The sequence below is a fragment of the Egretta garzetta genome, unplaced genomic scaffold (assembly GCF_000687185.1).
Source record: "Egretta garzetta isolate BGI_Z169 unplaced genomic scaffold, ASM68718v1 scaffold79, whole genome shotgun sequence".
NCBI classification, from domain to species: Eukaryota; Metazoa; Chordata; class Aves; order Pelecaniformes; family Ardeidae; genus Egretta; species Egretta garzetta.
In genome coordinates, this window is record NW_009260791.1 from 7,215,172 (window position 1) to 7,240,629 (window position 25,458).

The 25,458-nt window shown below is 37.9% G+C and overlaps 1 protein-coding gene across 1 annotated transcript in view; it reads right to left on the reverse strand.

Annotated features, from left to right (window-relative positions):
- The window catches only part of AKAP6 (A-kinase anchoring protein 6), a 227,249-nt gene that overhangs the window by 135,948 nt on the left and 65,843 nt on the right, over positions 1-25,458 (reverse strand). Inside the window, exons 4-6 of the mRNA XM_035902044.1 lie at positions 22,722-22,844; positions 7,558-7,654; positions 6,131-6,294 (exon numbers count right to left, since the gene is read on the reverse strand). Coding sequence (XP_035757937.1) covers positions 6,131-6,294; positions 7,558-7,654; positions 22,722-22,844 — 384 coding nt within the window. The remainder of the gene's footprint in view (positions 1-6,130; positions 6,295-7,557; positions 7,655-22,721; positions 22,845-25,458) is intronic.

The window sequence follows — 25,458 nt, forward strand, 5'->3', positions numbered from 1 at the left end:
GTGCATGCGGAAGACAGAGAAAGACAGACTGTAAGTTAAATAAATAAATTCAGTTTGAGGTGTGAAGTTTTAAAAGTCCCCTGTGACTTAAGAAACTCCAGTAACCCAAGTAAAATGATCCCTCTAGCGCATGCTATTACAGAATCACAGAATCACAGAATCGCAAGAGTTGGAAGGGACCTCAGGAGATCATCTAGTCCAACCCTCCTGCTAAAGCAGGTTCACCTAGAGCAGGTTGTACAGGACATCATCCAGGCGGGGTTTGAGTATCTCCAGAGAAGGACACTCCACAACCCCCCTGGGCAGCAGCAACTAACTCAAGGAAAAGAGAATGAAGGCCAGTTACATGTGCCATTTGATAACTTCATAGAATCACAGAATCATAGAATCATTTAGGTGGGAAAAGACCTTTAAGATCACCGAGTCCAACCATTAACCTAGCACTGCCAAGTCCACCACTAAATCATGTCCCTAAGTGCTACTTGTACACGTCTTTCAAATAACTCCAGGGATGGGGACTCAAGCACTTCCCTGGGCAGCCTGTTCCAAAGCTTGACAACCCTTTGATGAAGAAATTTTTCCTAATATCCGGTATAAACCTCCCCTGGTGCAACTTGAGGCCATTTGTTCTTCTCCTACCACCCATTACCAGGAAGAAGAGACCAACACCCGCCTTGCTACAACCTCTTTTCAGTTAGTTATAGAGGGTGATAAGGTCTCCCCTCAGCCTCCTCTTCTCCAGGCTGAAACAATCCCAGTTTCCTCAGCCGCTCCTCGTAAGACTTGTGCTCCAACCCCTTCACCAGCTTCATTGCCCTTCTCTGGACACACTCCAGCACCTCAATGTCTTTCTTGTAGTGAGGGGCCCAAAACTGAACACAGTATTCAAGGTGCAGCCTCACCAGCACTGAGTACAGGGGACAATCACTTCCCCACTCCTGCTGGCCACACTATTTCTGATACAAGCCAGGATGCTATTGGTCCTGTTGGCCACATCGGCACACTGCTGGCTTATATTCAGCTGGCTGTCAACCAACACCCCCAGGTCCTTTTCTGCTGGGCAGCTTTCCAGCCACTCTTCCCCAAGTCTGTAGCATTGCATGGGGTTGTTGTGACCCAAGTGCAGGACGCGGCACTCAGCCTCATTTAATCTCATACAACCGGCCTCAGCCCATCGATCCAGCCTGTCCAGATCCCTTTGTAGAGCCTTCCTCAAGTAGATCAACACTCCCACGCAACTTGGTGTCATCTACAAACTTAATGAGAGTGCACTCGATCCCCTCATCTACATCATTGATAAAGATATTAAACAACACTGGCCCCAGTACTGAGCCCTGGGGAACACTGCTTGTGACTGGCCACCAGCTGGATTTGACTCCATTTGGATTTAACTCCATTCATCACAACTCTTTGGGCTTATCCATCCAGCCCATTTTTTTTTACCCATGAAGCATACACCTATCCGAGCCATGAGAAGAGAGTTTCTCCAGCAGAATGCTGTGCGAGACTGTGTCCAAGGCTTTACTAAAGTCTAGGCAGACAACATCCACACCCTATCCCTCATCCACTAAGTGGGTCACCTTGTCATAGAAGTAGATCAGGTTAGTCAAGCAGGCCCTGCCTCTCATAAACCCATACTGACTGGGTCTGATCACCTGGTTGTCTTGAACATGCCACGTGATGGCACTCAAGATGATATGCTCCATAACCCTTCCTGGCACCAAGGTCAGACTGACAGGTCTGTAGTTCCCTGGATTCTCCTTCTGGCCCTTCTTGTAGATGGGTGTCACTTTCGCTTCAAAGCACTGACCACTATGATAGTATCTGCAGTACTCTAGTTGCATATATGGGACACTAGAAACCCAGTTTTCAAAGTGGTTATGTAAGTTAAAACACTAGATTCTGAAACCATGCTCTGTTATCTGTTGGCAATATTTAAGACTGTCCCAATAATAGACCTTCCCTTTTTCAAATAATGGAAGACATGAGAAAAATACTGGTGTGTTGGCTTTAATATTACACTACATACATCATACTGATGTCTGCAGATTAGAAATCTAGAGCTGATAAAAGACACTGAGAAAAAACAAAATATCTACTCACAAATACGATATTTCTTTGCACTGATCACAAATATGCCAAAACACTTAATTTGTACATTGCTTTTGCATCAAAGTATTAATCTAAATGTTGTAGTCATAGCAGCATGATTGGATGTCCAGGACAAGTTACAAGTCTGAAGTAATAAAGAAAGGACAACTACCATTCTCCAACCTTTGCTCTGCCTTTTTGTCCATTTCACAAATTCATCCTCATATTAAAACACTGAGCAGGATGTAATTGTTCTGGACTGCAGTGTTCAGTCCACCCACTAGGTCCGAGACCAGTGTCACTATAAAACTGTCTGTCAAGGAGCGTTCCCAGAATTGCAGACTGTGGTAGATATTAAACAGCTTCACCGAGTTTTCACTTTTTTCATGAAAATAATTTTCTGTGTACTGAAGACTGTTTGTTTAGAATGGATGTAAAAACTGTAAAATTATGCACAACTGAGTGGGAGATGATCCTGGAAGTGTGGGAGGCTTAATTACATACCAAGAGGAATTCACACTGGTTTTCTTTTTCCCTTTATACAGAGGTTTGTTTAACCACTTCAAACTCTGTTATCCTGAGACATCTACTATTTCTGTGATTTTAAATTTATTTTATTGAAGATATGTTTACCTCTTCTAATATTCTTTAAATCCTTACTGCTTTATCATTAACCCACTGTCAGAAAAGTTCATTATAGAGTTAAGATAATCTTCCCAAGAGTGCTTTTCACCTGAGACAACTAAGTGAGGTTTCAATGTTCTAAGCATTAGGCCCAATGCCTTAACCAGTTTCATGCTTATTTTTCTGAAGCTGAAATGGAAAAGTAGAAATGTTTTTCAGTAATATAGCAATTATTCTGGAAAGGAACATGTCCAGAAGTACAGACTACATCTATATTTCTAGAGTACACCATTATTCTTTTAACCTGCCAGCCTTTAGGTTCTGATGTTATGCTCTGAACTGTTACACAAAACCCCCAAAACTTAATTAAAACATTTACTTGCAGAACAAAAATACCCAGATCCAAAAATTATAGTCATGACCTAACTGTCCACATACATGCTGGGAGCAGAACTCACAACTGACCCTAAGAATACTACTCCATACAATTTGAATGAAGGAGAAAGTCTACGGGCAAATACTATAAAGATTTGTATCATTTTCAAGGACATTAGTTACACCATTGACTTACAAGCTCTTCAGAAAGCAATGAACTTTTCCATCAAACTATGAGTTAAATAGATCAGGGTAATATTCAGGCAGTAACACTCACAGCCACTAGATAAGAAAGTACAGCATGTTATTTTTCAATACCACTCCTTACTGTTTATTGAAAGCAATACTGTTCCAGTAGGACTTTCCTGATGGAGAAGTGGCCCAATTATGAAGAGATCAGTTATAAAACAAGTGGTCTCAGACAACTCCAGAAGGTGAAAAAACACAAGATACACACATATATGCAAACATTCCTCCTATTTGCCAGGTATTTTAGAATATTATTCACTATTTCCATCAGGAGAAAACCCCTACTGTTAGCTATGTGCCTTAAGATTCTGAAAGAAACTCAGATACACTGCATGTCATGTTTACTATTCATAATATTAGATCAGTACTTGTTGGAAGGTATCACGGAAATTCTGAGATTTATTTTTAAAGGTACTTCTCAATGGGGTAAGAAGGCAAAACCTTATGTCCTCCAATTTAAGCTGAACACAGTCATCATTTGTTTATTCATAAAAATGACAGAATAATAGTGTTAGTAATACTTAAAGAAAATATGTCATTGTTTTTCTAAGATTATACAGAGAATGCAATACACTAGAAAAGCTTAGGCATCAGAAATATTAAAAGCTCTTAAGTCTTCTATAGCAATCACTATAAAACACTATGAAACACATGCAATAAAATGAAAAATTTCATAAGCAAAATCTGAATTCTTGAACACAAATGTTGACGATGAATTTCTAGAGTGCAGAATGTCCTTCTCTCCCTTCCACTCTCCATTGCTTGCATAAAAGACGCACTATGAAAACATGTTTTAAAAGTCCTAAGGGAAAAGTTTCTTAGAGTCTTAGAAATTCCTCCTTTTCCTATTCCTTTAGAGATTTCTAACACCAACACTGTTCCTGTAGTTTGTCAAACAAGGCAAAAAGTAAAATACCCTCTAGATATCATCTTTAGTTTTCCTATTATACTTCTCAGGTTCCTTTTGGCTTTTGAAATAAATGCAAACTGAAATCTACAGTTATATTACCACCTGTATTTTAATTTTAGTTCATCTTTCAGCATGGAGAAGTAGATGGTATTTGACTGCATTATTGCCCATGCTTAGAAGAATCATATAGGGATGTGATTTAATGAATGAAATAACCTGAAAATAGATTTTGGTTGCTCATTCCTTTGTCTGTTTGTGTTTTTATTTAACTGTATGCACAAAAAACCCCATTGCTTCAGGTTCCTATCTCTACAATAAAAAGCACAGGGCAAGCAGCTACCACCTATCTATATGAAAAATATACTGCAACGTAAGCCATGCCTCCATTTCTCCCTTTTCAAGTGGATATTTGAATATAATTATTCCAAGCTTAGGGTTCTATAATTTTCATAGCAAAATCAAGCTGCATTTTAGAACACACTTAATGTGCTAATTTTGATTAAGCAGTTCAACTTTTGGCCATGGATGAGGCAAGCTGTTCAGAGGTATAGGGTCATATTCTTGCGGGGTAGAAACTTAACTTTGAGCTAGTCTGTTTACTTTAACAGACCTAACTATGAAACCAAGTGTTGCTCTACCACCTACTTCCTGAAGTAAGAGCTATGTGGCACAGAAGCATTTTCCACCATGCAAGTGATGAGGGATATCAGTTCAAATTGTGTCTCCTGCATATAGGTCATTTCCTGTATTTTGTTTCATTGTTATCCTTGGCTCTTCCTCTACCATTTCTAAGATCATTCTTGCTATGTAGAATTATGGTAAGAAAACACCAGAACATTTGATGTAAACCTAGCCAAGAGTCACTCTACAAAATACTCTCTAGGAAGCACTGCATATCGATGCAAAGAATTGTCTGGCATAAAAATCTGAAAAACTACTCAGTGCAACCATCTCTGTTATTTCTAGAAACAGGAATCTTGATTTTTCCTATAAATTTCAGCCTGCTGCATGCCAATATGTTAAGAGTTATTGGGCTGCTCTGCTGCATGTTCTTTGCTTAGCATGCATTGGAAAAATCAACACTTTTCAACACACCCTCCTCCAACCACCTTTACTTACTAGTGATGGTAATGAAAGGTCATGGACACTATGCCAGAAGTTTCTATTGTGTGTAGTGTCCCTACACTGCTTGCACCAATTTGAATAAGCATGTTTTGTATTTGAAATGCACTTAGAAATATTAATTTTGGCAACTGGCAAGTACTATAGCCCTCTTTAATAATTAATATCCACAAAAAGATGATAGGTGTCAGTACCTTACTCTTAAAGCACTTGTTGTATTCAATGCATGCACTATTATGGAGGACTTAAACTCAGAGCAAAAAGATTTGTGAAAAGGCATATGACCTTCTTCCCACTACAATGGCCATCCCCTAATTAAGCAATGCATCTGATAGTCATTAACAGGAATGAGATAATGAATCACTTTCTCTCTTCTTTGTTAATTTGCTGTAACCAAGCGGCTAATGGATGTCAGAGCTGAGTGATTGCACTGATTATAGTGATTTATAGTTGCAACAAAACAATTTAAAACCATTCTGATTATTCATGTTAAAGATGCTTTATGTTTTGTTTACTAAATGTTTTATGTTCCCCCTCATGCCCCTCTACACACAATGAGACAGGTCTTCCTGGAAAACTTGAAAGTTCTAAGATTTTTTTTTATTGTTTCAGAGTACGGCATTTCATTTTGTTTATAAAAAAAAAAAAAGTTTACCCAGTAGAAATGAAAAGCCTTAGGGTGGAAAGAAAACTTCAGTGGTGCCTAGTTCAAAAGAAGACGGAAATAAGAGGAAATAAGGCAAACTTCAAGCCACTTACCTTAGGGCTCCCAGTCCCTTCCTCATTCTCTGCAGACACATCAGTAGCCAGTATCTCTGCTTTGATGATATCCAGAGCCCTAAGAATCCAGCTGTGTTGCCGTTTGATTTGCCTCTGTAGTTCCTTCCATTGACTTGCAATCATCTGCAGCATGTCCTTCAGTCCTTCTCCAAAATGAAGGGGAAAAAAGTAAAAGCTGTAAACTCAACTTCATCTTTAAATATTTTTTCTTTATTCAAAGAATTAGCAGGACATTTAGAAAAATAATTGCCACAAGAATTATAACGTATTTTCTCAGCAATAAATCCAAGCATTACTATTGTTCATACTGCAAAACGATGCTATAGAGTCAAAACATTTCTTTTAGTCATCATCTTAATGTTTCAGCTGGCAGTTTTAAGAGAAGGAAAATCCAACATACACTGTGATTTCTATGCAGTAGGGAACGCTATGGTAATCTCACCCTCTCATATCTAGTCTTTATCTCAAAACATTTCATAATCTTCCAAATACATTTTCCTGACCTCCAACTCCTGTAAATATTTTCTGCAGTTTACACATTACTATTTTCTAAGTATATGATGTCATGCACTACCCTTCTCTGCTATGGTTTCTGTACCTTTTTGGAACTATACATAGAAGTCACTAATTTCCTAGAGCTTTCACATTACGCAGATCTGTCTGATGCTGTGAAACAATAGAGGCACAATGTGTAACATGATCAGAAAACAGTAGACCAAAGGATAACTTCCACCTGGATGAAAAGCATGCTAAGTAGGCCAAAATTAAGATGGCATTCCTTAGCAGTATATGCTGATTAAAACTTTATTATCATACAAGTCACGCAAACATCTAAAAATATAAGGGGTGGTAGGGAGAGAGAAAGGAAAATCAGTATATTTCTCCCCTCCTCTCGATTTAAGGCCTCTGCAGAAAAAGACATGCCTAACCACAGGAAAAAGGTATTTTTTAATTTTAATCTATTCCTCATAAATATATTAAAATCAATGTAAGAATTAGTTTAAGTGGCAAAATAAAGCTTTACCAATGCAATTACCCATGCAGAGTATGTAAAAATATATATATATTTGAAATCCTAATTCATTATCTTAATGTTATTTCCATAGCACCTACATCAAAGAATGTGTCAGTGTGAAGTTTTCAGTGATGTGATTTCAATTGAAACTCAGCTGAGCAGCAAGACCAAAATAAAATGAACAGACTATTTGCAGGCAGTATTTCATTTTATAAGTATCACTACATTGTATGCAGTATATGAAACATTTATAAATCTTGAAGGTCAATCTGATAATGTAAATATTAATAATACATAAGGAAGTGAATATATGCAGTAATTTACAGCAATGCTTCTTCATTCTTTAATAGTCTGGAGACATAAAGACTTGCAATATTTCAGAAGGATTTACCTGATTTGTGAGATACAATAAGCTCAAGAAGTTGACGTCCTTCTTCTACCACTGCTTCTTTTAAAGCACAGTGGCTATCAACATTCAACTTAAAACTCTGCAAAAAAAGAAAAGAAAAAAAAAGAGAGAGAAAAAACCTCAGTATCAGACATTGGAGAGGCAGTTATCATAAAATACATGTACAAAATTACTTGCTGCTTTTTATCAAGAACCACATCCCCATTTACCCAATAGCCAAACTAATTTGCGATACTAAAAGCTATTGATATTTTGGATCTGGGCTCAAAATGTTTCCATTAGATCAGCAAAGTGCATCTGTGTTGAAACAGCTGACAAATCTAGAAATTCATTAGGTTTTATGAAAAGTCACAACCCGTAGGCTATATCTGGAGTAACAGTGTTCTATAAAATACACTAAATTTATGCCACCACATATGAGGTCTGGTTTTTTCAAATTTCTTTGAAATGTTGGTGATAGCACTATTTATGAAACCATAAAAAAATTACAGCATTGAATATATTGGCCTTATGTGCACTCGTACAAATCTATTAATACTGTGTTTGAATTAACTCTCATATCCATTTTCAAAGAACAAATCAGACTGCTTTAGATCTCTGCATTCTTAATTTGCAAAGCAAGTGTGTTTCATCCTTTTTTGCACTAATATTTTTACTAGTTTACAAAGGATCACTGCTTTAACAGTGATTAAAACATTTTGTTTCTTTTTTTAATTTATTTTTTGTTTTTACAAATTGCATTAAAATCTAGTAATAGAGAGAGGAACTGGAAACATGACCTACTATATATTATGCCATTTCATACAGCATTGGTAACTTGGATAAATTTGTGAATTATTTGGCAGAGCTTCTCACTCATACTTGCGTGTAAGAAAGAGAAACAAAATACAATAAGGAAAGGGGTACTTGTTGTATTTAACCATAAATCATGTGCAGCCCTGAACACACACATGCAACTCTTGTTCTCTTTGAAATGTCAACAGAATGAGTGAAAACAATATTTGACCCCTTGGAAGAAAAGAGTTTTGCCTTCTCTTGGGAATGAGTTAACTGGCAGAGATGAAAAGAGACTTTGCAAGTGCACATTTGTAGATTCTGGTTTTTATAAAACTTATTTATACTTCTCCAAATACTAGTGACCATGCTAGCACTTACTGAAGCTGCAGACACCACAAAAAACTCAAAAGCCCTCATTTCTTAGGGAAGCAACTATTTCCTTTCTTTCCTAACTGCTGTAGTCAGGCTGACTGGCGTAGCAGAAAATAATATTGCCAGAATTGTAATAAAATGATGTTATTTTACTGTATTTGTCATGGTTCAAAGAGGCACGTTGCTCAGACAGATTCTTAACAGTCTTTCAGGCAGCAGTGTACCTGACAGTTAGTGACAGAATGTTTTTGAGAATTCTCCATTCAAATAAAGCACAATAAACAGGAATTTTGCTACCTTCAGCATTTTGTCTAGCCCAATTTTCCTTGCATGGGCATCTGAATATATTGTTTTTTACCAGCTGTTGAACAACTGGGCCAGCCAGGAGAATTTAAAAAGGAAAAAGGATGCCTAGTTTATGTCTGGCCCTTTCTTAAATCTAGAGTTTTATGAACTCAAATCCAGAAGTTCTTTTTCCTTCGTAAGAGCACGTCTGAACAAGCACTGACAATATTTAATTTACTGTTTACTTAAAACAGGCTTGTACTGAATAGTTTGTAATCATGCACTTCACAGGAAATGCACTATGCGTGTGCCTCACACAGCAAAAGAGAACCTAAAGGACCTGAGAGTAGGTTGTGTAATTTCATATAATTGAAGTTGAGTATAGATGCAGCTGGATGTGGCAGTGTCTCGAGATGATGTGGATGCGTTTGATAGGAAAATTGGAAAAGATGAGGTATTCTTTTTCATTAGGAAAAAAAAAAAAGACTTGCTGTCCTAGAAAAGATTCATTTAACATAACGCACCAGGTACTACAATACAGCTTGATTTTCAGGTGCACCTATTAACCAGTAATAATGTTAAACTGAAGAAGCAAAATATGATGAATAAAGATGGGGCCAAACTTTTGGGTTTTGACTAGCAATATTCTCCTTGTGCAAAAATCTGATTTTATGGATAAATTATGCGTGGCACAAATACCGTGAACATACATGAAATTTAGCAGAAATAAACTCTTGTCAGCACAGAGGCATCAATAGGAGGAAACCGTTCATATAAGTATAAATACAAACAAAAGTGAAGGAAATTGTCAGTTGATGCAGTGAAATATGAGGTTTGGCTTTAGAATTATATACGTGTACATAATTCCTTACAGGTGCTAATTTCCTACAAAAAAGGAACAAATGGACAAGGAACCCTGGAAAGAATAGCCCTCAATCAGTGCATCAGAGCTCGTGGTTCCTCATACCTGCGGGGCTGAAAATGTGACACATGAAAAAGGCAGAGAGAGTTGAAGATGTAACAAGTATTACATGTACATACAACGGAGAGATGCAAATTTGCCCAGCTAAAGATAAAATCAGACCAAATATTTGGAATGGAGGAGGACCTTCAAACACAGAGGTCCTCTCCCATCCTGGATATTTCCCGTTCCCTACAGTTTACTTGTGGCATTTGGCAAATTGTAACTCTAACAGCGTGTGACCCAGGTACTCTGCTCCCCTCCTCCTCTGATCTTCCCTGATAATGAATAGAGCCTTCGCATCTGAAGAGAGGAAAGGAGAAGAGGAGGGAAGTCAATTAATCAAAGCCATCTTTCCAGACACATTTGCAGCTATGGAGCAGTCTAAATATCACACATGAGCACATATACATTATGGAAAATGCATGTGCATTGGCCTGACAGCAGCTTTTTAAACAACACATTAATGTCATCCCTTAGCACTACAGTGTATAATGTAGTTTACAAGCTGCAATGAGCAAAATTTCCTTATGAAGTTCTCTGTGCTTTTCCTGGTCACCATGCACCTATATATAAATATCAACTGTTCTTATTTAGCAAGAAAGGAAAAGTGAGGCAGGAATCATGCAGTTTTATTAAAGCTACAGAATTGTGAATAAACAGGAATAAAGATTCCAGAAGTGTGAGTACAAAGCCCCAGGAGTGCTATCTTCTGTTGACTGCATGGGGCAAAGGAGCCCAAACCTTCACAAAATGAAGCTGTCCCCTGACTTTTAGGGAACTGCTTGATCCATCAGACAACAATACTGCAGAACCTCCACGGGGAAAAAAGCAGCACCTACTGATCTCTAGTGGGCTCTGAAGACACCGAAAATAAGAGAGTGCTTTTCCAGCATGTAATAATCTCTCCCTCTCAGCTTATTTGTCTGTACGACTGGAGATGAGAAAAATTATTTGAAAAAAATATTTATTTGAAGTTGCCCTGAGCATTTTTTAACAGCTGTAGATACTGAAATTCAGGAAACTTCTGTTGAGTAGGCATCTTACATATCAAGCTCTGATATGCAATCTTTCACTGTTTTGCAACCCTCTGTTCTTAGAATATCCTTGTAATTTGGTAAACCACCATCCAGCTCTTGACCTTTTCATATCTGCAGTAAGGACAGTCAACTACTAAATATTTTTGTTTCAAAAAATATGTTTTGTATTTTAAGTCAAGATGTGTCCAACTAATTATTTCCGGCATACTTTGTGTCTCTGAAACACAAATAAGCAACTAGGTATCATGTGAACCTATGATCTATAAATAAATATAGATTAGTTTAAATGACACGGCAGTTTACACCTATTGCTAGATTAAGATTGTGTATTAAAAGAAATATTTTAATTTTCTCAATCAATCATACTACTAGCATGTGTGGTGTGTACTGGAGTACCTCTGAGACCTAATTTTCTTGAGGTTCATTTTTGATGTTTTTAAATACCTTTGAGAAAAATATCACTGCTTCTAGGTCATTTATTTTTTAGAGCAATGGTACAGACAATTAAAATCATCTAAGTGACCTATGATTTTATAATTTGAAATAGAAAGCTTAATTTAAAATTTCCTAATAGTCATTTGCATTTTTTGAGAAAGCCACATTACTAAAATACGGACTTCTATATTTAGGCACAGTTGAATGTATATTTTGGCTAAGAACGTAGCACTTTTAATTATAGCACTCACTGTGACAGAGATAATTCAAGAGTGAAATATAGAGCGATGGGAACAGTTTCTGGTAGAAAAGAAATGGGATTCTTTGATGGAGACAATCCTGGAAGGATAACCAAACTCCCACAAATATTAACAGCAATGTTATATTTTGGATAGGGAGACAGTTTCAACACACAGTGAAGTGCTAAGAAAATGGAGCAACAAGTCACTTATTTACTAAATATATGCAATATACCAATAATCTCCAAGAAAAAATGGTGAAAATTTGATTTTATTTTTTTTTTAAGTTACCACATTTCATTTTTCTTAAAGGGAATGTGACTTAAAACAGTTCCTGAAAATTTAGTCTTATATTCTTAATATACAGTTACTTCTGCAACTGTATTGGTCCTGGCACAGCTACCATCTATTTGCTATGACAAATACCAAGATATCGACTGCTGAATTCAACTTTTGGTTATGGAAAGGTAGCTGTTTGGTTTTTTGGTGGGGTTTTGGGGGGTTTTTTTGGAATTCTGACTAGACAGAAAGTCTCTGATTGGTCACTGCCTAGTATGTGTGTATTTGAGTTAATAACCTAATAAACCATGTAATAATCTAGTGGTATCTCCATACTCCTGAACACTACCTACCAATGACATCCAGTAAATCAAAAAAATAACTACCATGTAAGCTGCCCTTATATTAACATGGAAATGGTCATACACAAAAATGTAGGATCAAGGACTACACTGTAATGGGCCGACAGGGCAGTAGCCTAGGTCTTTCACATGCCACAGGATTTGTGACAGGCCAGCAAAACTAAATACAAAGGGGCAGGCTCTACCCCAGTAGTCCTACAGTAATTCATACTTTTGTAAAACCACCTCACCCCTTTCTTCTCTGTCACAGCTTCTGCCATTCCTGCATTAGGCAACCAATGTTTTTTCCCTTCGCTACCTCTTAAACATGAATAGCACAATCTTCCTCACATTAAATACTTTAGGTCACCCAATTTCTGTTTCTCATTCCTCATCATGTTTGTCATCTCTTAGATAATTTAGGCAAGTTCTGAATGCATGATTTTAGATATCATGCAGAAAATAGGTATCATGGAGAAAAAGGACAGTTAGCCCAAACCTCCAGGAAGTCTATTTTGCAGATTTAGTTTAGACGGCATAGAGGCTATTTTCACAGATATTTCGTATTTCAAACTTATGTAAATTCTTCTGCTTCCAACTCTAGTTTCTTTTTTGTGTTTCACTACATAAATTCCTCTTTGCTTTTGTCTGTCTGAACATTTTACGTTGTTTAAAAAAAAAGTTAATGTGAGGCTTCCTAAATTGAATCTCAGTTTATTTATTATCAAAAGACAACAAGGGTTGGAAGAAGACGGGCGGGAAAGCACACAGGCAAAATTGCTATACAATGAAACAGTTGCTAAGCACCATAAGCATGGTGAACTGCACATCCAGGCCACCATATATAACTGTCCTTGATCATTTATTGTCTTCTTGAGATACCCAGGAAATAATCTGCAGAAGTCATAGAATCATAGAATTGTTTAGGTTGGAAAGACCTTTAAGATCATCAGGCCCAACCATTAACCTAACTCTGCCACTCCCACTACAAAACCATGTCCCTAAGCACCTTGTCTACCCATCTTTTAAACACCTCCAGGGACGGGGACTCAACCACTTCCCTGGAGAGCCCATTCCAACGCTTAACAACCCTTTCAGTGAAAAAATTTTTCCTAATGTCTAACCTAAACCTGCCCTGTCTTCTGACTCCTTTTTCTATCAAGACAACATTTGTCTGGCTGACCTTACACATTTCTAGGTATGCTTCTTCCACCTGGAGACCCACCACACCCGAAAACTCTTTCATCAAAATATGCCTAGGTTGTATCGTCCTACCACATGCAGAAAAGAGGAAACCAAGAGAAAAGAGCTTTCCAATCCAAAGATTAATTCATGGGAAATAGCAGCCTTGGCAAATATGGAGTTACTAAGGGAGAAAAAACATATAAATATATATTATTTGAATATAAAATTACTAACTTACAGACCAAAAAGCACTCAATGGCACTAAATAACACTATGTAGTTTTAGAACAATCCTTGAAGGATTTCAGTTCTATTAAAATTTGGGGGGAATATGAGGGAGATGTAATTTGCTTTTAGTATATGTACAGATATAAGGTTTTATGCAATTTAAAGCTGAACTAAAAGGCGTTCTTAGCAAAATATATCTAATAAACCGGGATCCCAAATTATTAATCCAATTCATCTGTAGAATTAAGAAATGAAAAAAAGAATCATAGAAGAGGCAAAGAAAAGCATTTACCAACTGAGACCTCCACTCGTGCCCTGAATTTTCTGTATTTCTGCTGAAAGCTTTGGCATTGCAAACACCAAAACACAGACAGCAATTGTATTACTTCTAGTACTTAATGCATGAATGATATTATGCCTCTGAGAGACATAGCACAGAACCCATGGGAGTGGACCATAGCTCTTGGCAGGTAAGTAAAAGCAAATATAGTTTAAATGTTGCTGAAAGTGTGCGTGTTTGTCATTTGAGATCCTGGCATTATATTCTTCTAACGATTTCCAATCTCAGAATTTTTTTTAAAACAAATTTCATTTCACTTTCAAAAACAAATTACAGACTACCTCTATAGTGATCATACCTGCATTCAAAAAGTTCAGGCAATCAGCATAAATTTTAATAGACAAAACAATTACAATTAACAGTTCCTACATAAGCATTACGCAATTTATTAATAAATACTTTCAAATAAATTCTTTAAAGGTATTTCAAAAGTTGTTGCAATGACAAATTAGTGTAAAGAGCATGACAAAGTTGTCATTCAAAGAGTGATTATTCTGCAATTGCTATAAAGCTTCTAAGTTAGAACTTAATGTGAAATACTTTTTCACTGAAATTTCCTGATCAAGTTAGTTCAAAACATTTTATAATGGCAGTTTGATTTCATTATATTATTATAGGCACTCAATCCCCTGCATGCAAACAATTTCTTCTGCAGGCCAGGTGCACAGCAGACCCAGTGGAATCCCTAACTTTCACCGCTCAAACTTACAGTATCTGTGTTTTGGGATACCTCAGCACCCAAGAGTTTTACAGTTACAGTTTCGGGTGGTGAGACTTGAGAGGGGATGAACATTTGCAACACTGCCAAATCAAGCTACCCTGCCTTGTTCAGCTTCACCCATAAGTGCAAATGAATTTAAACATTTCACAAAGTCTGAACAATCTGTGTTTTAATGTGCTTTACGACAGCGTTTGGCCTTGTTTTCTAAGAAAACTACATCAGGTATTTAATACACACTTATAGGAATACACCACCCTCTATATTCTTGCATGTAAAAGAACTTTGTGTTTTAAGGTTCTCATTGCTCCCTCCTCCAAAGCAGCAAACGTTAGCTTAAAAGCACCTTGGATACCGATGGAAATAAAATTCTAATTTTTTTAAACCTCAAACATGATAAATTAAAAAAAAAATTAAAAAATCAGAGCAATACAGTTGTTCTTGAAACATAGATCAAACTGTATTTCCATACATTTGGATCAGAAGACTTCAAAATCCTCACAAGTGAAAGAGTTTAGATTTTGGACATTACAATTTTCCCTTCTCCTTCAGTAGAAACAGCAGAGCTACTTCAGGATGACATCCTAATATGCTTTGCCTCTGGTTTAATGCCTCCTCCATCCAGAGATATCTGCAGCTCTCAGAACTAGAAAAGCCGGGACAGCCTCCTGTGGAGCTAGTTAACAACTAATAGGTTTCAGGCAGGCCCAACAGTGCTTACTTTTATTATGGGGTCCTATCCCCTTCCTATGCACAACTATGTCAATTTGGGGTGGTAGCAAAGCAAAGAAAAGGAGTCCTGGGAAGGTCTGAATCAATCAAAAACTGAAGTAAATGCAATAGTGTTTTTTTTTTTTTTTTTCCTTCAAAGCTGTACAAAGTACATATGCAAGGTTAGGTATCTACATATTTGGAAGACAGGTTGACAAAAAAGCAGTACTCTTAACAGTATTCAAGCCATTCAGTCTCTGGGAAAATTATTAAGAAATTATTGCTTATCCTACAGGTTTGCACAAAATAAATCTCCCAAGTGAGACTGTGTGGTAACAGCTGGTAGCAACAGTATGGGGGGACAGTAAATGGACAGTCCCTTCCTTCATTAAAAACATACAGAGTAATAACAGATCTCCATCACAACAGACATCCTACTTCTGTGATGCTGGGAGCATAAACATGGCCCACTCCTTCTTACAAAGATGTGTGTCAGCTCTTCTTCATTGCATGAACTTATAGGAAACAATTTTAGATCAAGTGCAGTACTTTTGTATTGGTTACGACAACAGTACTGTGATTAGCAGGATATATACCTGGATTTTCTCTTATTTACCTGATTTTTCTCTTATTTAGTCACGAAAAAAGTCACTGGAATCCAAAAGAACAGTTCAAACAGTTTAGAAACCTCTATTTTTCTCACTGCCAGCAACTGTACACTCTCTGGTTCCACAGTATAACACAGGTACAGCCAAATGACAGCAACATTTCCTTTTGATGTTCTTGGGCACTTTAACTCAAGAAACAGAAAAACTTACATAGAGGTTATTGGATTTAGAGATTTTAAAAGCTGAATAATAGTCACAACTGACAATATACATGCATTCCCTTTGCTTAAGGTTGATGTCTTACTTCCTATTAAGACCTTTTATTTGCCTGTGTTATTTGAAATCTGCTGGCTTTAGTCTACACCTCTGATTAGTATGTTCTGCAGACTATATATATATATATATTCCTATATAAAAGGACATATATTCAGGAACTCTCATGCATATCCAAAATACCTTTCAAGATAACAGCATAAAATTCAGAAATTCAAACTAAAAATAGGCTAAACAGATTCAAACCAAAGTCCTTAGAGAAGCAAGAGATTAGTCCATTCATGGTGCTCAGACTCTTTAGCACCATCATCCTGCAGATACTATTGTGTATTTTGAGGAAAAAATCTAAATTGGCTGCCATGGACACTGGAAATGCCCATATAGCAAAAGCACAGTACATAACTTAGCCATTTCAGCGGCTTTAATACCTTTAATAAAAATTACTGTTACCACTGCTACCGCAAAGACAGCCAGTAGATTAGCCCAAGGCATGTGTATTTAACCTTATTTTCAGTGAGAACAGGTATTTAATACTTCTCTAAACTGGCATTTTTCAGAAAATGAGATTTGCAGGAGATGAGAATGATTTTTTTTTTTTTAGACATAGCAGACTTGTTAAAACAGATGATCAGTTATGATGACATATCACAGAAGCATCATTACCTCACCAAAACAATTTCTTAAACGTGAATATACAATCTCTTTTCTGTACGAAAGCAGTTGCTGTTTACAGCTAAGAAAGGGCTGAGCCATGACATGGCCAGAAACATTTATACTGGACACAGTAAAATTCTTATTTCATTTCTCTTTATATAATAAAACACTCACCCCCACCCCACCCCCCATATCTTAAGAAGAATTTGGTTTTGGAATGGAGATGACATCTAAACTTCCTATACAGAAGAGAAGTAAATGTTAGTGTGAATAATTTGGTTTGAAATACTAGTGATACTTTCTTTGCAATATTTTTAAGGCTGTAGCATGTAAAGTAAATATGGTGAATGAGAAGGTTAATATAATTGAACAATTCTGGGTTAAAAAGCACTCTAATGTGGCACAAAGCTTGTGACTAAATTGAGGTAAAAATTACAGACAGGGATCTGCATACAATTTATTAGAAAAGAAAACCAATAAATTCTGATTCATGGAAATGATCACTTAGCACATCCAAACAACACTTTGTACTGCAGCATCTCCATGCAATCCTAGCCACTTGTACTTTCTGTTCAACTAAATAGAACATATATTTTTGCCTAAAAAAATGCCAACAAATAACCCTGGTGTGAACATTTCATTATTTTCAAGGAGGCCATCCTCCTCCATTATTTCCATGAATGACAAACAATTCCTCTTTGTGCAATCTGGAGAAACAGGAAACCACTGGCTTCCATCTTTTGTAAGGATATCTTATATCCACAGTTACAATGAGAGTAAAGTGAAACATTGAGAGCAGCCATCTACTAATAGTGCAAGAAGGATTTAAAAAGTCCCATCAAATAAGATTAAAATAAGATATTTTTCATTTGTAGGTTTCCATTTAAAAGTCTTGTATTATCTAGCTCTAAGTATGACACTAGACACAGGAATGGCTTTGGCCAAAAGACCTAAGAGCACACCACAGCAAGGTGCACAACAAGGAGTTACATAGAATAACAAAACAGAGTACTGTGTTAACAGCAAAGGGAAAAGTTAAGACTACAGAATTAAAATTCCTAGGCCTCAGCAAATATATATAGTGCCTTTTGTCTAAACGTTTTCCTCAGTAGTTCCTCACATTTCCTCATTTGCTAGCTTACTTCTTTACTGTGCTAAAACAATGTATCTTTTTGGGTCAGGGATAAAGAGAGGTAAAATGTCTATTTTAGCAAACTAAAATAGTCAAGAGCAATATGGTGAATTCCTGTTTGTTGAGCTGGTAAGAAAGTCTGTTTGGTTTCACAAGCACAGCAGTACCATCTAGACAGATGCTTTTAGCTCATAAGCTGCCTTCAGGATACTGTTTTTGATGAGAACTGATTTGCATACCACCAAGTCTATGCTTAGGGTCTGCTAGGAGCTGATTTTGATCAGGGTGCCAATGGGCAAGAATCAGCATAACAGAAAAGAGCTACAAAAGATAAAGCAAATCAGAAACCATTTTCAGAAGTTCCTTTTTGGTGAGGTCAATGGAGCTATCTTTTCATTAGGAAGTGATTTGAGCCTAATCGTTCACAAAATTCAAAACCTGCCTCATTTTTTTCTCTAGTAGTCCTGACTGAGGCCTTTGTGGCAAAGTAGATTTCTGCTAAAAAACACCTCTGTTTTATGAAAATGTATTAGTGTTTTCAACATCTGCCAGCTTGGATGGCTGCCTACAGGGGTGCCAGAAGTTCATGTGGCAGCAGCTCCATGTCAGCCCTCCCATATGAATGGAAAGCACACAGCTCCCAAATCAGTTTCACCAATGTTACTCAGTTATGAAGACCTGTAAAATTGAAAGACCAGTTTCAGTCACTATTCCAGGGGTCTCTGAGAGCATTTTTATTGATAGCTTTGTGCTTTGGTGTTATCAAAAATGAAACATATAGCAACTTCTGTTCTGCAGAAAATCAGGGAACTGGGTTTTAAAATTTGCAAGAAAACTGTCCTCCGAGCTGAAGTTTGTCTATTTTGGCACACATTCCAGATGTAGATTACCTTTCAATTTGGAGAAAAAAAATCATACTCTTTATCAAACCGTATGGCTACTCATCATGGCAAAATCTATGGAGTTTTAAGTCGTAACTGTGATTTAAGAATGAAATTCCAATTTGTCCTACAGTTAATCATTATAATTGTGTTGTATTTGGGTTTCAGGGCTGTGTCTGTGTGCACACACAGTGCACTTAGTCGTGAATTCCCTGTGTGGCCCAGGAAATCCCCAGCTAGTTTCTGCACAGATGAGATAATGGGCTAATTGGGAACAGCAGACCAACTTGAGGAGAGGCTGCCTTCCACCTTCACGACAAAGTGCTTCACTAATTATTTCAGAAGCTGTGCAGGTGGGACCATCAGACAGTCACAGAGATGCCTGCAGGCAGCTCTCGCTGGGCCAAGAGCAATAGACAGGCACTACTCATATGCTTCAAAGTGCCGATTAACATCCTGGATGAACAATCTTGCCAGACCAGGTGTAAGAATTAACTAGAACAATAGTTTGGGGAGTTCTACCAATTTAAGGTGAAGATGTCATGCAAGGACGCTTGTAATGGAGATTTGTATTGCCATCCTGTTCAAGAGATTTGACTCCTCATGTGAGCATACCTGATGCAAAGATTCTAATAAGTTGATGTTGCAGGTTTCTTGTGGTGGTTTTTTTTAATAAACACAATCTCCTTAAGTGTCTGTGCCACACCATTTCTCAAAATGTCAAAGACGTAGAAAAGCAAGGCTGAGTGAGGAGAGACTTTAAAATTCAATCCTTTATCAACAATTTACATTGAGACCCTAAAATGACAGTCAAGAATCTTACATACTGAAAAATTTGGAGGATGTTCATAACCTTGTCCTTGTCTCCTCTGCAAGACTTTTCCCAGCCCATAATGAGAAAGAAAACAAGTACATTCTTCTGTTTTCCTGCTCCCATATTTTCTTAGATTTTGACAGCAGAGATTTAATTCATGAATGCAAAATATTCTCTCTTTATGGCACTAATTTTGTTATTGCAACAAACATATTTCCAAGAAAACAATATCACAGGTGGTGAAATTGATAATTTGTGCCAAAGGCTAAGGCCTTGTCTCTACTAATAAAAATAAAAATACTAATCTACACTGAGTTTTCACTCCTTCTACAGCCAGAATATCTGTACCAGTGAGGAATCACAGTTATGAGGTTTGCTAGCACAGATGCAGTATACAGAAAAGAACCAACACGTGTTCTTTGTTTTCCAAGTTAGTTTGCTACCAGTGCCTGTAATATGAATCCATAAGCCTGGAACCTAAACTTATAAAGTACTAAGCCCCCTTTACTTCAAAAAATCTTAGGTGAGTCTGACAGTCTGACTGTCAAAGGAAGAAAATGAGCAGTATAAGTACCCTCACAAAGACCTTTATCACCATTGTCTTACAGTGCTCAACCAAGGGAAATTTTAACATTGAGCTTAATGTGAATTGAAGTTCATATACTTCTGTTTAAACACAGATTAGGATTTCTAACAGACGAATGCCACTGAAAAGCTGACAATCTAATTAATACAAATAACTATCTTCCCTACTATAAAAATGCTCTGTATTCTAATAGTCCAATTCTGCTGCATAGAAATGAATACAATAGCATGTTTTCTGAAATTAAAAAAAAAAGCCACAGTTACTTTCTTCAGGTTGTGCAATGATTTTTTCACTAGCTATATACGCCATAAAAATTATTATAATATCAAATTGAAACTGAACTTAAGACATTTTACATCTTCACAGAAGTAAAGGAAAAACCCCACCTTGTTTCATAACATAGGCATCCTGAAACATACAAAGATTTTCTTACCCCAAAGATATGCAGATATAGAGTACAGTGGGGCGCTGAAGTTCTTACAGAGAAAAGTGAAGTTGTACAGGAGCCCACATACTGATTTATTCTGACTACCTCTAGCAATGAAGGAGTTGCCTCTGAGCTAGTACTCCACAATCCAGTCTGACAGATGTTTGACCTCACCTCTCACAGAACCACAAGGCAAAGCTGGAAGTCATTTGCCTGCAAAAGGTCTACTGTGCTCCTTCCCACGCAAGAAGGGGAAAAAGAAACTCTGTGACAGAGACTCAGCCCGGTGATTGCCTGTTGCTGGAATATGTTTAGTTTTATTCAGTCAAGAGTGAAAACTGCAATTCTACTCATAAAAACTCATCTCTCCAAAAGTTTCCTGTTGCAGAGTAAGAGGAAAACAAATTGAAATGACCAATGCCTTTTCTGGGGTCTGATCTCACTATGTGCTCTGTGTCTCCAGAGCACCTGTAAACATAATGGGAATCATGGGAGTGAGTTGTGTGCAGTACAAGGCAAAAATCCAACCTAGACCACAAAATCCAGAATCTGCAATGCAAGGCAAAAATGCAGTGGCTCCATATTGCATTTGATAGACCACCACAATGGGCGCTTAATCTAGTGGCTGCCTGTAGGTGGTACAACAACAGAAATGTTTAAGAACAAAAGACACAAAAGAGTTTTCTGTATAGCTGAAATTATGATGACAGTTTTCAGTTCAGTTCTAATTGTATATGTGGTTAATGTATACTAATTAATTTAGTAATGCTCACTCCAGTATTATGGTAGGGATTAGGATGACATTCTTTCCTGTAATGTACCATGTGACTTCCCAGGACTGTCAATTTTCCACCATCAGATAATCAGAGACTGGAAATGAGACTGAGCTTTGGGGGTTGACGCTCTGATGTGGGTTCACCTAATGCACTGGTTTATCTAGCCAGGGTGTCTAGTTCATTGGCTCAGAGTAGTGCTCTCCCTGGGTTTTCTTCCAATTCATACTGGCAAGAACCTACGATTTAGGCAGAGGGAGAGGGAATTTCTTAGCTTAATTTTCCATTCTTTTTTTTTTTTTTTCCTTTTTACCAGATAGAGTAGTTTACCTATTAAGATACCTACCCATTGAACAGCATACACTGATCTCTATTCTCTACCTATAGCATAAAATTTTGCTTTTGAGAACTTAATACCTGGTTTAATTCAGGTCTTTGTTTCACCTCCTCATAACCAGAAACAGCTTTTGGAAGAATTCAGTGAAAGTCTCATGAGGTTGATCAAATATTTCTCAATTTATAATTCTAGCCTGTAATATATTCGGAGGATTATTCATCCAAGTATTTTCTACTTCCACCCAATGCTTTAGGTTTTTGCACAAGAACAAGGTTAGTGACAGTTGTATTAATTACACAACAGAAATGCACATCAAGTAAAATTATTTAAATAACTGTTTCAAATATTTTATTTAAATGATTCTGTACTATGCTAAAACTGCGGGAGAGAGAATAAGAGTTCCTTACTAATAAGAGTTTTGTTAATGTTACAGCATAGTAAAAATCCTAAAATGATCAGGAGAAAAAACCTTATCCTTCCTCCTTTTGCTACTGCCACTTTCTTTCAGTTCTGAGATAATTTCTGAATTGCAATGTGATTCTGGCTTTTAATTTAATTTGTAAAAAGCTATCAGTACATATTTCAAATACAGAAAATAATTTATTGGTATTTTCATTAAAATAAACTGCAATGCTGCAAATCTTACATTAAAATATAGATGCACACTAGTAATTAAAAAATAATAATCAAATAAAAAGCACAGCAGAACACTTCAATTACTGATAGTAATCATAGTATAATCTTGTCCTACCAAGTGTGTCTCCAGGTACAGTTTAAGGCTGTCTGTCTCTGCTTTAGGAGGAGTCCAATTCTCTGTTGTTTCCATGGCTTCATTTAACCAGTGAATGAATTCATCCAGCTTGCTTACAAACCCCTTACCAGATAAGAAGAAAGAAAGAACAAGAAAAGCATATTTGTTAGTAAAATGGCAATCTGAAAAATGTATGTTCAATTTTTTTTTTAAGCTAGGAGAATACTGTACAGTAAAATTGTACCTTTTACAAGCATGCAGAGAAAAAAATCAATTAGCAAGAGGCCTTCTAGTAAATGAGGAGCAGAACGGTGTCTCTGGGGATAATATAAAGTGATATTTTGGGACAGGACAACATGAGATCCATACAACTGTGATGAAATGGAGAAAAAAGCAAAGTTTTAGAAGATATGACGGGGATATATAAAAAGCTGCATACTGTTTACAATAAAACCTGAGCTGAAGACCTTGTACTGGGCAGACTGGGGGCAGCATGAGCACTGTTGGTTGAAAAAAGTGCTGAACAAAGCTGCATTAACAAGGTATACATCAGTAGACAGAGGGAAGAAACTATTTGTCAGTACTTGGGTCTTGTGATTCCTGTTCTGGTTCATAGGACGAGACTCAGAGAGAAGAAATCAAATGTAGGTGAGGCAGAATACATACAGTTTAATATAAATATTGCTGATTGCATATAAGCCACACAGATGGTGCTCCTGAGAAGACAGGAGCTCCCGCTTCTCAGGAGCACCATTTATTTCAAGATTAGTACCAATTATATTGTCTGATTAAAAATAGTGCCCCTGAATTTACATGATTGGATGATACTATAGGCACATACTGAGTACAGATAATTTTGCCGAAGTCTTATCCACCACAAAGCAAGAAAGTAAATGGAATAAACTGACCGTGATGTTTATAAGCACCCTGAAAATTAACTCTGAAGAGGAATGTCCATCTATTACGAGCATCGTAAGACTAGATTAAGTTAGGTCTAATACTGGTTATATCACCAGTTATTTCACAGCATGGTGAGAATTTTAATTTCCAGTTGGATAACAACTCGGTATACACACTCAGTTTCTCGCTCTCACCACTTTATTTATGGAATGATTTCTGGTAATTATTAGTCCATTCAGATAGCTAAAAGCAAGCTAAGCATAAAACTTTTAAAGATTCCTGAGTGACTCAGGAGCCCAAACACCCTTTTCTGAAGTGGCACACGAAACTGGAATTCTAAACGAGACAAAAACAGGACTTTGAGCAGTTGGCGCGCAGCTGCATTATGCAAAGAAGCGCAATGGTAATAACCCAGACCAAGAAGAGCCTCACTTCCTTCAAAATTCACGGTAGCAGAATCATTCTGACCCAACGCTGTGCCAAGAAGCAGGGTCCAATAATCAACTCCTGGCATCCAGCTCAAGTGGCAGCGCTTCTGAACCGAAGCTAGCCTCTGGCAGGACGCTCCCGTGCATACTGTGGGCATGACAGCACTCACTGAGGCACTCAGAAGACTTTGTTTTAATTATTATTATTTTTTACGTAAGTCCCTGCGAGTCCTCAGGATGAGGAGGAGGCTATTGCTAACTCTATCCATGGACTCCACTGTATCTCAAAGCATTATGAGGAAGAAAATTGTTATTCTGTGGGTTTCGCTGTAGGCTATTTATCAGGACATTTCAGAAAGGGGGAAGGAAGACAGGAAAAACAGCCCCATGGATATGGTGACTGAGGTGACGTGCCTCCACTCTGGGGCAAGCAATGAAGGTAGCTGCGTCTCCTCTCTCCCACAGCAGGCCATGCCGCAAGGGCTGTGTTTCCCACATCAAGCCATGGGACAGAGGGGGTGCAAGATGCTCCCCTGGCTCCACTGCTTGCTTTCTTCCAGCTCGCAGCGGAGCGTAAGAGATGCCAGACTGGCAGAGGAGTGGGAGATGAGAGCTGATGGGGAGAGGAGCAGGAGGAGTAAAGTCCTTCTAGTCCCTCCAATAAATCTCTGCCTGCATTTTAGCAATGTGCTGTCCTTGAGAGACAAGGTGATATGGTAAGCACAAAAAAAATGAAGAAAGGCTCTCTCTTGTATACGCGTCATGTATTTTACGGAGACAGACACGTATAACATCTGCCTGCAGTACTGAATGCCTGTATGCCTTCAAAAGCGTGCTCAGAAACATTGCACACTCGCACCAGTATAAAAAGCAAGTTACTAGCAACCCAGTTACTTCTGCCCCCTCACAAAACGTGCCCGTGTTTTAATGCCTGCTGCTTCACGCTGGCGCTTAGAAACTCCCAAGGCGCAGGCTCCATCAGCCTGGCGTGTATCCCCTTGCCGCCCAGACGCGGTGGGCTGCGGGCCTGAGCAGGCCCCGCTGGGGCACAGGGAACTCCTAGGAGCTGGTTTGGGGGCCTGGAAAAAAAAAACAAACCCAAACATAGGTACAGTCTCCTGCAGAACCACGACGGGCCAAGTTATGCGCGAAGAAAGAGGTAAGGCTGCAAGCACCCGTGCCACCCGGCATGGTGGGATGGGGCCGTGGTGCCTGAGGGGAGCCCCGCGGCAGAGGGGGCGCTCCGGCCGTGGCCAGCCCCGCCGGGTTTTCTTCTGCCAGGCAGCACAGATCACAATAACCCCACTATTTTTCAAATGACGACAATAAAGTTTTATTGAAACCATTCGGGAGAGCACATCTGTAGAAACGGAGGCCAGCGGAGGGGCGGGAGAGGGAAGGGCAAGGCC